Raw genomic sequence first — 13495 nt, forward strand, 5'->3', positions numbered from 1 at the left:
TTTCTTTTTTTTTTCTTTTTCCTTCCCCCCCCCCCCCCTCCCTTCTTCTTCTTTTCCCTCCTTCCTTCTTCATCTTCTTCTTTACTTTTGTCCTCTTTGTCAATGTGTGCTCCTGGTATCAAACTAATGAAGTACGGGTCACTGAAAGTAACTGAAGATTCGCATAAGATACATGCCAATATACAAGATACTTAACTTCAGAAAATGGTGAAGCTTAGGACTCGACAGAATTCATCTCATGAAGGTTTAGATCTGTGGATGTATAGGCTAGGAAGCAGATCACCGTTTAGTCCAAAAACTTTGGCTTTTGAACAAAGCAAACATCAATTGACAACATATCCAACTCTACCTTCTAAAGAAGTGTTAAGAATAGCAACAAATCAGAAGATAAAGCATCCTTTATACGAATGATAGAAACAAGTGCTAGATTTATGCTTGTGTGCTTGGTTTATACCCATTCTGTAAGTCATTCAACAAATGTACATTGGGTGATTAATGTCAGTGACAGAGCAACTGGTACTAAAAATCAGATTTTACCTTCCACCATAAAGGAGAAACCCCAATGCTGCAAATAGGGATACACCTGCAAGTACATTGTGTTAGTACTTTGCAACAGATCCATGCAATGGAAAACACTTAAAATAAGTTAAATCTAAAACAAAGAACCTGCAAAAAACATCTTGGATAAGATGACGAGTACTCGAATAGGTTTCCACCACATTATCAGCCATAATATAATCTGCAAGATATATAAGAAACAAAGAAAATCAGCAATGAACATCCACCAAATAGGTACAGCAATTTAAAAGAGTAAACCCTTGTTTCACATGTTTCATGCAACAGTTCCACGAGAAAACATAAATTTGCATGTCTAACTGTGACACTGAACATCTCATCAAACAAAATGTAGTCTTGATAAAGTATCTCCAAATGACAGAAACATATTTTCTTATCAATGACACTTTGTTTGATATACCCCTAAGATTTATGAGTGGTCTCAACATTTGGCGAAATACTAGGCACTGTGCTCTCATTTCTGCTAATAGAATACTTAAGAAGGGGAAATTTTAGTAATTACTGATGCTCAGATGGAGGGCATCCTTTTATGTTTGGGAGTTAGAGAGGATGGCCAGGGCACTGAATGAACTACCCTATGAACGACATGTTTAAGAATGTTGAGAAAAAATCCGATCAGATGAAACTTCTTGTCATTTTTAGAAATATATTGATGTCAAAACTCCCAGACCAGAGTTTATTTCTAGCAAGCACCAAAATAAATTGATGCTCCTGCCAAGGTTCTTTTTGAAATGGACCAAAAAGGAAAGTAAGACAAACAAATTGAATGGAAGGAGTTTATATGAGTATTGCATAACTGTCACATATTTACCTGAATAGCATAAACCACTCCGTTGATTGTGAAGAAACTAGGTCTAAGCCCATCCGTGGACACAGCACGTGCCTGTCATAGGAAAAACAGATATGTTAACCTTGAGAAGATATATATCTACACAAAACTGAGACAGAGACCACAAGAACCTGGTAGTATATCTCAGCCCAGAATAATACTAGTAGAGCATAAGTTGTGAAGAATGCAAGACTTGGCATATCAAGCATAATATGTTGGACAATCTGCAAAAATGTAGCATACAACGTTATGAATTAAAGGAGTGTAAAGACAAAAAACATCAACATAGTCTGTTGCCTAACCTCCGGTTGCAACTTCTGAACATCCCGACGAAATGTAAAAACTATCGAGCGAACTGCAAAAGAGCATGAAGACACAGTTAAATAACAAAGCCAACACATCAAAACAAAGTGGAGTATACAGGACCAATCATTTGAAAAGCACGTGTAATGAAACTCCCCATCAGGATGTTCAAAAAAAAATTAGAAGTAAAGAAAAGAAAGATACTGACCTCCATTCACAAAGAAATTGAGAAAGTGGAAGACTTTTTGAGTGGTCCAGCCATATTCAGGAACTCTCATTTGAATGCGAATTAATTGTACCTGATTGCCAAGTTGCAAAGTCAGAAACTAATTCCAGAGCCGCACATAAATTGAAGTATTGGTACTGGTGATAATAGTTTTCTAGAGCAATAACAGAATAACAATATGATCATCCAATGCGCAAGAACATGCATGAAAATTTAAACAAGTATACCAAAATCAATCAATGAGACACAAACAAAACCAACTTGGCAAAACTTTAAATTTCAAACTCCAAGCCATGTTCCCCTCTTTTTTGCATACATAAACCAATTAGTGGAAATTAGAAACAGTTTCAACTATCGCCAAAAATATGCATACTATAAGTGCAAATGCTCCCTGGTAACATATTATAGTTTTGCCATGACTAAATACCAGAACCCCAACAACAACTACCCGCCATACTGGAAATAATAATCATGAACTTGCAGGGAGGAAAAGGTGCAGTCTGTTAAAAGTTTTACCTACTTCAACAACTTCCCTTTTTAGTTTCAAATTTCAGTTTTAATAACTTTCAAGTGTCTATACGAAATCATACAAAGACAATTCCTATTTGATATATCTATTTAAGCAAGTATTTTAGGGTTAAGAAGCAATTGTCTCTTGTACAAATCGTGTATTAATCTACTATAACTATAGAATACTCCCCTTTCGCAAATTACTGTGTTTATCCGAATGATCCCCAACCTACGAAAATCTCTCTTTTTCCTATCCCTATCCATATGAGCCGAAACTAAAGCTCTGTTGAGTAATAGTTCTAGTAAGCCTTTAATGAACCCCTTGAAAGCTTGATGCAAACTCTATGAGTTATATATCCCCGTTTCAAGGACCATCAAAAACAAGTCTAAAATGCCTCAAATTCGAAAGTTCCGCCTAGAATTCTTCCCTTGATGAAAACATCAAATTTTGAAGTTACATGATGCGCATGACATTCAATTCAAACAACTAACAAGCAAACACAAAACAAATTATCAGATTCTTCATACATCTCCAACACATATACGAGCCCAAGCTTACTTTACCAATCAACATAACAAAATAAAAAGAGCAACCCAGTATACTAAGCTCCCGCTATGCACTGAACCACAAAAGTCTATTGGATGCAAAAAGCCTATTTACACCGCTCGAACCTGTCACATCCTACTAACATGACAACAACTTTACCGTTTAGACCTCCTCTCTTCTATATTAAGCTCTCGCTATGCACTGAACCACAAAGGTCTATTGGATGCAAAAAGCCTATTTACACCGCTCGAACCTATCACATCTTACTAACATGACAACAACTTTACCGCCTAGACCTCCTTTCTTCTAATTCACATGGAAGGATGCTTTACCTGATGGAACCCCTCTTATCCCAATCAACATAACAATTATGGTAAAATTAACTCACAAAATTCAAAATTCAAAACGCTAAGACGTAAATAGAGAGAGAGAGAATTTACAAGAGCAACGACGGCGACAACGCCGTAGAGAACAGCAAGGACATGGAATATACGATTTTGCCAATCAAGAGATCCGTTCACATCGTCCCACCAATTGATCGCATCATTCAGATGATACGCCACCACTGCCATCGCCTTCTCCGACGGGCCTACAACCATCTCCGCCCGCCCCATCACCGGAGATTCCAAAATCAAACTCACCAATTCCAAAATCCCCCCCAAAAAAATCAAACACCAAAATTGGCAATTTCCTTTTTCGGTACCGAAATTAAAATTTTTTTATAAATTATTTACTATTTTTGTTTATTTAAATTTGTCTCCTTTTTTCTCCTTTTTCAAAATGGCCGGCTAGAAAGAGAGGTATTATTATTATTAAATAAAAATAAATAAATAAATGTATATATATTAGCCACATTTTCTTATTTTTGTCGGATTCCAATTGAAAAAATTTGACGTTTATAGGGGTAATATTGTCCTAAATATATCCTTAATGCATTAGGAAAAGGAATCGACTAATAAAAATTTTAGTCTAAATAATATAGGATTAGGATTTCTATTCCTACCTAAATTAAGTTTCACATTATAATAAATAGAGGTGATTTGTTACCTATTTTCTATTACGAGAAAATGTAGAGAGTAAAATATCTTTCTTTCATAATAGCGAAAATGCTAAACGTTAGGATGAACAATTCTAAGATCACAATATACGTGGTTTCTTGTTGGATTTTTGTTGCTTTTGGTGGATTGATGTTTGGTTATGATATTGGTATTTCTGGAGGAGTTTCTGTTATGGACGATTTCTTGATTAAATTCTTCACACATGTTTATCAAACAAAGTTGCATGCTAAAGAAAATAACTATTGCAAATATGATAATTGGCTTCTCCAACTCTTCACTTCATCCTTATACATATCGGCTCTTTTCGTGAGTTTTTTTGCTTCAAAAGCTGCTACTAAATTAGGAAGAAAGATAACTATTTTGATCGCGTCAATCTTTTTCATTGTTGGAGCTGTATTGAGTGCTGTCGCGGAGAACAAGTTGATGCTTATTTTTCAAAAGCCGCTACTAAATTAGGATGCTAATTTTCATCCTTATAAATTACTAGTTTTTTTTTCCATTATTAACTAATATAATCATACTTGAAGTGCTAGCTTTGTAAAGAAAGAAAATAACTCCGAGCATGTATCTCATTTTGATATTCTTCATTATGTTGCAAAGTGAAGTTTCACTCTCAAAATAGCTAGCTATCACGCATCAAGGCCCAAGGATGCCAGCTTTCGTAAAATACTTTTACGAGGAATAGTCTTGTAGAGAAATATCAGGAGAAAAATTTAGTCGGAAAGACCTTCTGCTAGCTCAAGATCATTAATTAAGATCGAAAGAGTCAATTAAAGAAGAGGATGGGCATTTTGGATAAGAGAAAAGAAAACTTTTCGATTTGGGTAGAATACAAACGTACAAGACCATCCCCCTATTTATACTCATCTATGGATGGTTATAGAATATTACAAGATCTAGACTATTCTATGATTTTTTTTACAAATATTATTATCTCTAGAATATCTACAAGAAAATTCTAGTTACTTTATCTTCTACTCTAGAATATCTACAAGAAAATTCTAGTACTATCAGGTATACGAGTTTCTAATCTCAACTATTTATCAAATTATATATACATCAACTTTCATCAATTGTTCCCAAAAACACTAGGAAAATGGAACAACTTATAGTTGATGCATGTTTTTGATAAATAGTGTTGGTGATAAATCAGACATGAAACTCAAAAATCAGATATTTTAAGTATGTTTTTAACCACCAACTCAAGTAAAGAATGTCAACTTTTGAACCCTAAAGCGGGAATCAAAACCATATTTCGAAACGAGGCTTTGCACATCATGACTCGATACAACAATAATAACTATTTATATCTCAATCTAGATCGTGATCACTTTACTTATACTCCTTTTCATTTTGAAATTATATCTACGAATGTCATTAACACTTAAAAAATCAAGGGTCTTAATTTAAAGATCATGACTATTTAGGCCTATACACGTCTAGTTACCAAAAGACACAAAAAAATATAAGCAAAAAATAAAGAGAAAATTTCAATAGATTCAAATAAAATTACAAGAAAATAGGAATTGAAATAATATCACACCTTTCCTAAAAAAAATTACCTAAATAGTTTCCTTATCCTTTTAGGATTCCAATTGAAACAATGATGTTTAAAGCGGTAATATTGTGCTAAATATATAAAACTTTACGAAAAAGAATGGACTAATAAAACTTTAGTCTAAATAATATAGGATTAGAATTTCTAATCCTACCTAAATTAGGTCTTATACCATTATAAATAAACGTAGTTTGCTGGCTATTTTCTATTAACAAATAGTAGAGAGTTCATAAGCTTATAAATAAAATATCTTTCTTCAGGAAAAAATATATTTCATAGTTGAACGTTAAGATGAATAATTCTAAGATCACATTATATGTGATGTCTTGTTGGATTTTTGCTGCTTTTGGTGGATTGATGTTTGGTTACGATATTGGTATTTCAGGAGGAGTTTCTGCTATGGATGATTTCTTGATTAAATTCTTTCCACATGTTTATCAAACAAAGTTACATGCTAAAGAAAATAACTATTGCAAATATGATAATTGGCTTCTCCAACTCTTCACTTCATCCTTATACATATCCGCTCTTTTCGCCAGTTTTTTTTGCTTCAAAAGCCGCTACTAAATTAGGAAGAAAGATAACTATTTTGATATTTCGGCTAGATGGGTGCACGATTACGAAAAAATATATTTTAAATATAAATTTGATCAATTTGACTTTTAGTTCGTATATGAACCATTAAATTTTAAAAATTATAGATTCAAAATGTATAATACTACTAGTTTTAAATTTTAATATACACATTTGATTTAATTATATAAAAAATTTACAATGTTAAATTTTTTAGGAATTTTCAATGTAACACACTTGAAAATTTTGAAAGATTAAAGGAAAAAAACAAAAGCAAAATTAGTTGAAACGTCAAAAGTGTAACCGATAACCATTTGGAAAGGTGTTACTCACAGAGACAAGATAGATATAAGATTTAAATTTATATCCTTACTTAGAGAGGTGCACCCAATCATCATCGCATTAATATATGATATACTTTGAACATGGGTTCACACATCTATATTTAAATATTTTTTTAAAAATATAACACTACTATACATGATCTAGAGAGGGGAGCATGGGTTCACGTGAACCCACGGCACCCCCTCTAGATACGCCTCTGTACATATCGGCTCTTTTCGCGAGTTTTTTTGCTTCAAAAGCCGCTACTAAATTAGGAAGAAAGATAACTATTTTGATCGCGTCAATTTTTTTCATTGTTGGAGCGGTATTGAGTGCTGTCGCGGAGAACAAGTTGATGCTTATTTTTGGTAGAATTTTGTTTGGTGTTGGTGTTGGATTCGGAAACGAGACTGTTCCGTTGTTTTTAACTGAAGTTGCACCAATCCAACACAGAGGAGCTGTGAATATCATGTTTCAATTATTTGTGACAATAGGAATATTCATAGCAAATCTTGTTAACTATGGAACTTCAATGATACATCCAAATGGTTGGAGAATGTCACTTGGATTTGCAGCTATTCCCGCGGTGATTCTGTTTATTGGTAGTTTTGTGATCACTGACACCCCTACGAGTCTAGTTGAGCGTGGTAATGAGGAACAAGGGAAGTCCACGCTCATGAAGATTAGGGGTGTCAGTGATGTTGAGGCTGAGTATAAAGAAATCGTGGCAGCGTGTGAACAAGCCAAGCAAGTTAAGCTGATCCACAAGAGAGAAAAGAGAAGAAAAAAGATTCTTTTGCTGCAGTCTTTTATTTCGACCAGCAACCTTCAGATCGTGTTTTCCGATTAACTAACTGTTGGATCGGGTTGAAATTTGTACTGAGTGTTCCTGACATCTTGGTGGTTGATTTGAACGGTGATGATCGGATTCGGAAGTCAGAAAGATCCTATTTTAGGTCCCGAAAGCAGCTGGGTTTGGGTGGTGTTTCTTTCTATTTATCTTTTGTTGGTGTAGCTATTGTTTGTTCTCTTTTGGCACTTGTTATGTAGCCATTAGAAGAATAATTATAACTCTCTTATTGTTATAGTGAAGCAATTCGGATCTTGTCGATCCCGTGGTGGTTACCTTCGTTTTGAAGGATTTTTCCACGTTAAACTTGGTGTTCTTTATTTTAGATTTTCGTTTTCATCTTTTCGTCACAACAAGTGGTATCAAAGCTAGATTCAATGATGGAGTCATGTTCAGTGGTTTGATAATCGATGATTGAACCAGGTTAGAAAGATGGGTGTTCATCTTGGCGGGCGTAGTTCTAGCCGCAACCGTTTTGACAGTAATGAAGATTTTTGTTGGAGAAATTGTTTCAGAGAAGTTCTCTGTATTGATACATAGATTTGATGGAGGAGATTATGGAGAGGAGAAACAAGCTGTTGAAGATTATGTGAAGATGGTGATCAAATTTATTTTGTCAGAAATTCAAGCCAAGGGGGAGATTTGTTGGGTTTTATTTGCCTTGAATTTCTTACCATAAATATGTTTTCCTTTTAGGAAAAGGTTTTGGATTGGCTAATCCTTTTCTTGTAGGAAAAGGTTTAGGACTCTATAAATAGAGGCTTGTTCCTTTTAACTTAACCGGCATTCACAATGTAGTCTTAAGGACTTTGAGAGTTTTGGTTAGGGGGAGAATTTGTGGGTCACAAGCTTGATACGTTATCACTTGTGTGGACCTCCCATGTATTTCGAGTGAATTAGTTGAGGTTATTTCTCTCTATATTTTGTACTCTCATGTTTATATAGTGGATTGCTCATCTCATTTGTGGACGTAGGTCGATTGACCGAACCACGTTAAATCTTTGTGTCTTTGTATATTTCTCGTTTGTCTTCTTACTCATGGTCTTTCGAGGTTTGCTTTGCTAGCTTCCGCGTTACACCTGCCCATTTTGGCCCTAACAGAAACAAGGACAACTGGTTTTGCATTCGCGGTCAGCACAAACATGCTCTTCACTTCTATCATTGCACAACTTTTCTTGACTATGCTTTGCACTATGAAAGCCTACATTTTCTTCTTTTTTTCCGGATGGATCGTTGTCATGGGATTATTCGTCTTCTTCTTCTTACCTGAAACGAAGGGAGTTCCGATTGATTCCATGGTCGAAAGAGTGTGGATGCAACACCCTATTTGGAAGAGACTATTCTAAAATGTATTATGTTTTTATGTAGTTTTTTGTGATCAACATTTAGCTTTTTGTTTGTAGGTTCAGTTTTTATCATATGGATTAGAATATCAGTTTTTTTTTTTGTCATCAAAAGTAGTCTGTAGTTTCTTATTTGTTGGTATGTAGCTACATTTTTGTTTTCTATTTGCTTCATTAATGTTCACACAAATTAGAAATTTATAAACTGATCATCTCTTGCTTTTATGTTGAAACATTAAGAAGATCCACAATCAGATATTTCATCCTATGAGATGCAAGTATGAAGATTAAAAAAAAATGGAACTTATACTATAAAATCAAGATGAATTAAACTTGTCCAATTTATTTGCTTTCGTCTTATTGTCAATCACTCGAATAATTGTTGTTAGAGAAAAAAGTGAGAACTCGTGTCCGAAGTCATAAAAGAGGAAGAAAAGGACCCGTGGGCTCAAAGACGTATTAAAAGGATACACATATCAACCAAGTCCAATATACAATATCTCGCTAGCTAATAACATGATAATAATATATAGCTAGCACACATAACGATATTTCCAGGTGGAACGTTTTCATTAAGTAGCGTACTATAGAGAGCTCGAATAGAGCGTTTTCATTGATTGATATATTTTTCTAATCTATAAATTGTAATATTATTCACTCGTAAAATATTAATTTTTGGCAATACTAAGTAGTAAGTAATATACTTAGCTCTCAAGAACACACATATGGATTCGATTTCGGAATTTGTTGCACGAAGTTAGCTTCGTTGAGTTAAAATCAAGCATTATTATGTCATTAATTTATATTTTTATATTTTCATTTTCAATAAGCTTATTTAACTATATATAATATATACTATTTGCTTAACAATAAGCTAATAAGTTAAATCGATCCACATATCTTTTACTTGATCTTAAAAAAATAATAGTTCCCACCAATTGCTTGCCTTATTCAGATGGTACACCACCTTCTCTGACGGGCCTACAAACCATCTCCGCCCGCTCGATCGCTGGAGATTCCAAAATCCAAAAGAATTTCGCAATCTAGATAAGAGACACGTGTTCTATTTAATTTTTAAAGGTTAAGATTATATTACATAACAAATATTATAACCATAATTAAGTCAAATTTTGAGAAATTACTCTCCAAATTTGGTAAGAACAAAATATTCCCCACAAAAATTTGATATACATTAATTTCATCTTATATTGAGACCAAATTAAATACTCCTAACACATTTATTAAATGCATAGGCGAAGTTAAATGTGACGTTTATGTATTATGCTAGTTTGAAATGTAACACATTTATTAAATGCATATGTGAAGTTAAATGACACGTTTATGTACCATGTTAGCTTGAAATGAAATAAATCTCTAAACATTTATTAAATGCATATGTGAAGTTAAATGACACGTTTATGTATTGTGCTAGTTTGAAATGAAATAAATCTCGATTTGATAATTTGATTTGATTTTTTAATTTTCCATCCGGTGTTCTTTACTCACATTGGAGCCCGACTAAATTTGGATTCGCGCCAGGAAATTCTTTTTTTATTTCCCACCCAGTGTTTGGTAGTCCCACATTGGAGCCGTGGAGTCCTTTTTTCCCCCGAGACCTCTTGGTCAAGGATAACAGCGTACTTACCATTCCACAATCCTTGTTGGTGATAATTTGATTTTCGATGATTTATACACTCCCCAATTTTGGGTTGATCCGAATGCATGACCCGATTTGAAATGTGACCCATCACTTTCGCCCCGAATCCGACGAACATTCCTCGCTCGCCCTTTCATACTTTTCCGATTCAGAAGACTTTTCCTCTTACTTTTGCCGCTCTCAAGCTTTTACATTACAAACCGAACGCCACCGGAAAATCCTCTGTAAGTCGTCGAGAAATAGAGAGGATTTAGTAGAGATATAGGAAAATCATCGATCAAATGGCTCGCCAAGCGACCAAACTGATCGCAAATCTGTCAACAAAGCTGAGTTCTAGCAATCCAACACTCGCTACTCAGAACAGGTTGTTTGGATCGGCACCGCCTCCGCCGGCTGTGTTCGTTGATAAGAACACACGTGTCATCTGTCAAGGCATTACGGGGAAGAACGGTACCTTCCATACTGAGCAAGCCATTGAATATGGCACTAAAATGGTAAGTAATGCTTTTTTCTGGCTAATAGATGTGGATCCAAAATTTTAGACTAGTGGATGCATAAATAAGTACAATACGTCAAAATTTAATATAATTATCATTTATAGTTTGACTGTAAGGGAAGCTTAGGTGCAATGGAAAAGTTGTCACTGTGTGATCTATATGTCATGAGTTTGAGAGGTGGAATAGCTACTAATGCTTGTGTTAGGCTAGGCTGTATTTTTTTGTTTTTGGTTGATGACAGTGGTATGCGTGCTTTGCTTCATTTATAGTTACTGCATATGTTGGCATAATAGTTGTTTTTCTCATACTCATGTCAAAAAACTTATTGTATGATGTGCACCCAACGGTATGTCATTGTGTGGTCAATCAGGTGGGTGAAAATCACGAGAAACTAGGCTTCATTTCTCGGTAGTGGTAGAAAATGCTGGTATTTTTTCCCTATATGTCTGCTTTTATAGTTATTGCATATGTTAGTATAATAGTTCTTTTGCTAATACTCATGTCAAAAGTCTTTGTATGATGTGCACCCAACGGTATGTCCTTGTGGCCAATGAGGTGGGTGAAAATCATGAGAAACTAAGCTTCAATTCCCGGTAGAGGTAGAAAATGCTGGTAATATTTTCCTATATGTCGTATCTATGTATTGGGGGAAAATATATCTGGTATGTGTCAGATAGCGATACCTGGTGGTATAGTTGATGTGGGCAAGCTAACGTACATGACACCATTACCCAAAAAGGTTCTTTTCGGATGTTTTGAACTCCTTGTGTCTTCAAGGTCTTCTCTTCATATTTTGTTTTCCGAATTTTCCTTTAAATTGTCACTGCCAGTAATGCTGCGAATTTTTTTAGAGTTTGTTGCTATTTGCAGCCATCAGATTGATTTCATTTGAACAAGTATTTGCATTCATTTCTATTGTTGTGTTCCTTCTCTATTTGTAGCCTATGTAGAAAATGCTATTTTCTGTATGATATGCTCCTATTGAAAAAAGCCTACTCTTTAATGAAACTGATTTGGAAAGTTTTGTTCTTGTTTTCATTATGGATTTGCTCTTTTTTTTCTTTTGGCATAATGATAGGCATCTGAAAAGAGATAATTTCTGTTTCTCATTTTGACTTTCATTTGGTTAAATAGGTTGGTGGAGTGACACCCAAGAAGGGTGGAACAGAACACTTGGGTCTTCCTGTCTTCAACACTGTTGCAGAGGCAAAAGCAGAGACGAAAGCTAATGCTTCGGTGATCTATGTACCTCCTCCTTTTGCTGCAGCTGCTATTATGGAGGGGTTGGAGGCTGAATTGGACTTAATTGTTTGCATCACAGAGGGAATTCCTCAGCATGATATGGTAAGATACAAATCCCTTCGATTGGAATTTTCTCGTTTCCCCCTCATTATAGGTTAGAGAATTGTACACAGCTTCTTAAATTTCGTGCCCAAACAAACTAAGACACGAAAATGAAATAGAAGGAGTAGTATATATCTTTAAATATAGAAGTTCAAAACAGTTGTTGAAACATTTTGATTAGAAATAGCTGAAGGAATCTTCTCACTTTTGATCCTTCTCCCTTTAGGAAGAGGGATTTCTTAGTGAATTATATTTTTTCACTGAGTTTTTGAGAAAGAATCTCCTGGATGAAAGTTGTTCTATTGATCTGTGAAGTAACTTTTCAATCCCTCCCCCCAAAAAAGAAAAAATACATTGGGAGAAAGATTCAAGCATGAAGTGGAAGAAAAGACTCATACATGTGTAACTGTAAGTAGTTGAGCAAAATCTTTTCTGATGACTAAATGCGTCAATGACCAGCGCAGAAGTGTTCATCTATTAAATGTGGGAAGGGGTGAATGAATTAGAAACTTGACAACTGCAGCAACTTTAAGGATCGACAATAAAGATTATTAATAAAAGCTACAAATCATTTTTTTCCGGTATGATGGATGTGTTAAAGTGAGCAAATGGGCTGAAATCTACAGTCAAAATGAAAAGAAACTTCTCATGTTAACATTTTCATTCACCTTCCTTCCATTTTATTTATTAGGCTATTAGTCAATTTGCTTGTGTATTATATATGTCAATCATTTGTGCGATTCTTGTTATTTATTTATTATAATAGTCAAGAACATTATTTTTCTTCATTGTGCAGAAAATGAAATGATGCAAGGGGTTAGAGCCCTTCAAATGTCCCTTAGAAATTCTAAAAGAACGTTTTGGCCAGATTTTTATAATATTATTTAGCCTTAGATTGCCCATTCAAGATTTAAAAAGAAATGTGTTGGCCATAAGACATTTGTAATATTTGTTTTATGCTATCTACTAAGTGTCAATTGTTGCTTTTGTTGCGTTGAATGTTTTGACAATTTGAAACAATCATCTGAGCTTTGGATGAGTAATTTGAGGAGAGAGTTATCTTATAATTGAAGTTTCAGTTATTAGATCTTCTAGAGATTCTGCTGAACCTTAGTCATGATCTGCGTTTCTTTTTTATCTTTCATAATATGCTTTTCGAAATGGATATTTCATATTATGCCTACATAGTTACATAAGTCTTTCATATTGCATAGGAGCGGGGATTTTACCTTGTGCGCACCAAAAGGGTAGCGGCTGCGGGTTTTCCCTTGTCATAAAAAAAAAAAAAAAAAAAAAAGAA

At 34.5% G+C, this 13495-nt stretch overlaps 4 protein-coding genes across 4 annotated transcripts in view; 3 read left to right on the forward strand and 1 right to left on the reverse strand.

The window, feature by feature from the left end:
• The window catches only part of LOC102590101 (tobamovirus multiplication protein 3), a 6869-nt gene extending 3139 nt beyond the window's left edge, over positions 1–3730 (reverse strand). The window contains exons 1-7 of the mRNA XM_006348441.2: positions 3432–3730; positions 1917–2007; positions 1708–1760; positions 1537–1629; positions 1388–1459; positions 667–739; positions 538–583 (exon numbers count right to left, since the gene is read on the reverse strand). Of these exons, the coding sequence (XP_006348503.1) occupies positions 538–583; positions 667–739; positions 1388–1459; positions 1537–1629; positions 1708–1760; positions 1917–2007; positions 3432–3605 (602 nt within the window). The 5' untranslated portion in view covers positions 3606–3730. The remainder of the gene's footprint in view (positions 1–537; positions 584–666; positions 740–1387; positions 1460–1536; positions 1630–1707; positions 1761–1916; positions 2008–3431) is intronic.
• A 367-nt stretch (positions 3731–4097) lies between these two features.
• Positions 4098–4505, forward strand: LOC107060831 (sugar transport protein 8-like). Its single transcript, XM_015309199.1, has one exon. It carries the CDS (start codon positions 4098–4100, stop codon positions 4503–4505), a length of 408 nt encoding a protein of 135 aa, XP_015164685.1.
• A 1393-nt stretch (positions 4506–5898) lies between these two features.
• On the forward strand, positions 5899–8700 carry LOC102586382 (sugar transport protein 8-like). The gene is made up of 5 exons (XM_015309200.1): positions 5899–6126; positions 6728–7255; positions 7327–7439; positions 7778–7969; positions 8406–8700. Exons 1-5 carry the CDS (start codon positions 5899–5901, stop codon positions 8698–8700), a joined length of 1356 nt encoding a protein of 451 aa, XP_015164686.1.
• A 1768-nt stretch (positions 8701–10468) lies between these two features.
• The window catches only part of LOC102590419 (succinyl-CoA ligase [ADP-forming] subunit alpha-1, mitochondrial), an 8455-nt gene continuing 5428 nt past the window's right edge, over positions 10469–13495 (forward strand). Inside the window, exons 1-2 of the mRNA XM_006348442.2 lie at positions 10469–10848; positions 11986–12195. Of these exons, the coding sequence (XP_006348504.1) occupies positions 10636–10848; positions 11986–12195 (423 nt within the window). The 5' untranslated portion in view covers positions 10469–10635. The remainder of the gene's footprint in view (positions 10849–11985; positions 12196–13495) is intronic.

The sequence above is a fragment of the Solanum tuberosum genome, unplaced genomic scaffold, assembly GCF_000226075.1.
Source record: "Solanum tuberosum cultivar DM 1-3 516 R44 unplaced genomic scaffold, SolTub_3.0 scf00098, whole genome shotgun sequence".
Taxonomy (NCBI): Eukaryota; Viridiplantae; Streptophyta; class Magnoliopsida; order Solanales; family Solanaceae; genus Solanum; species Solanum tuberosum.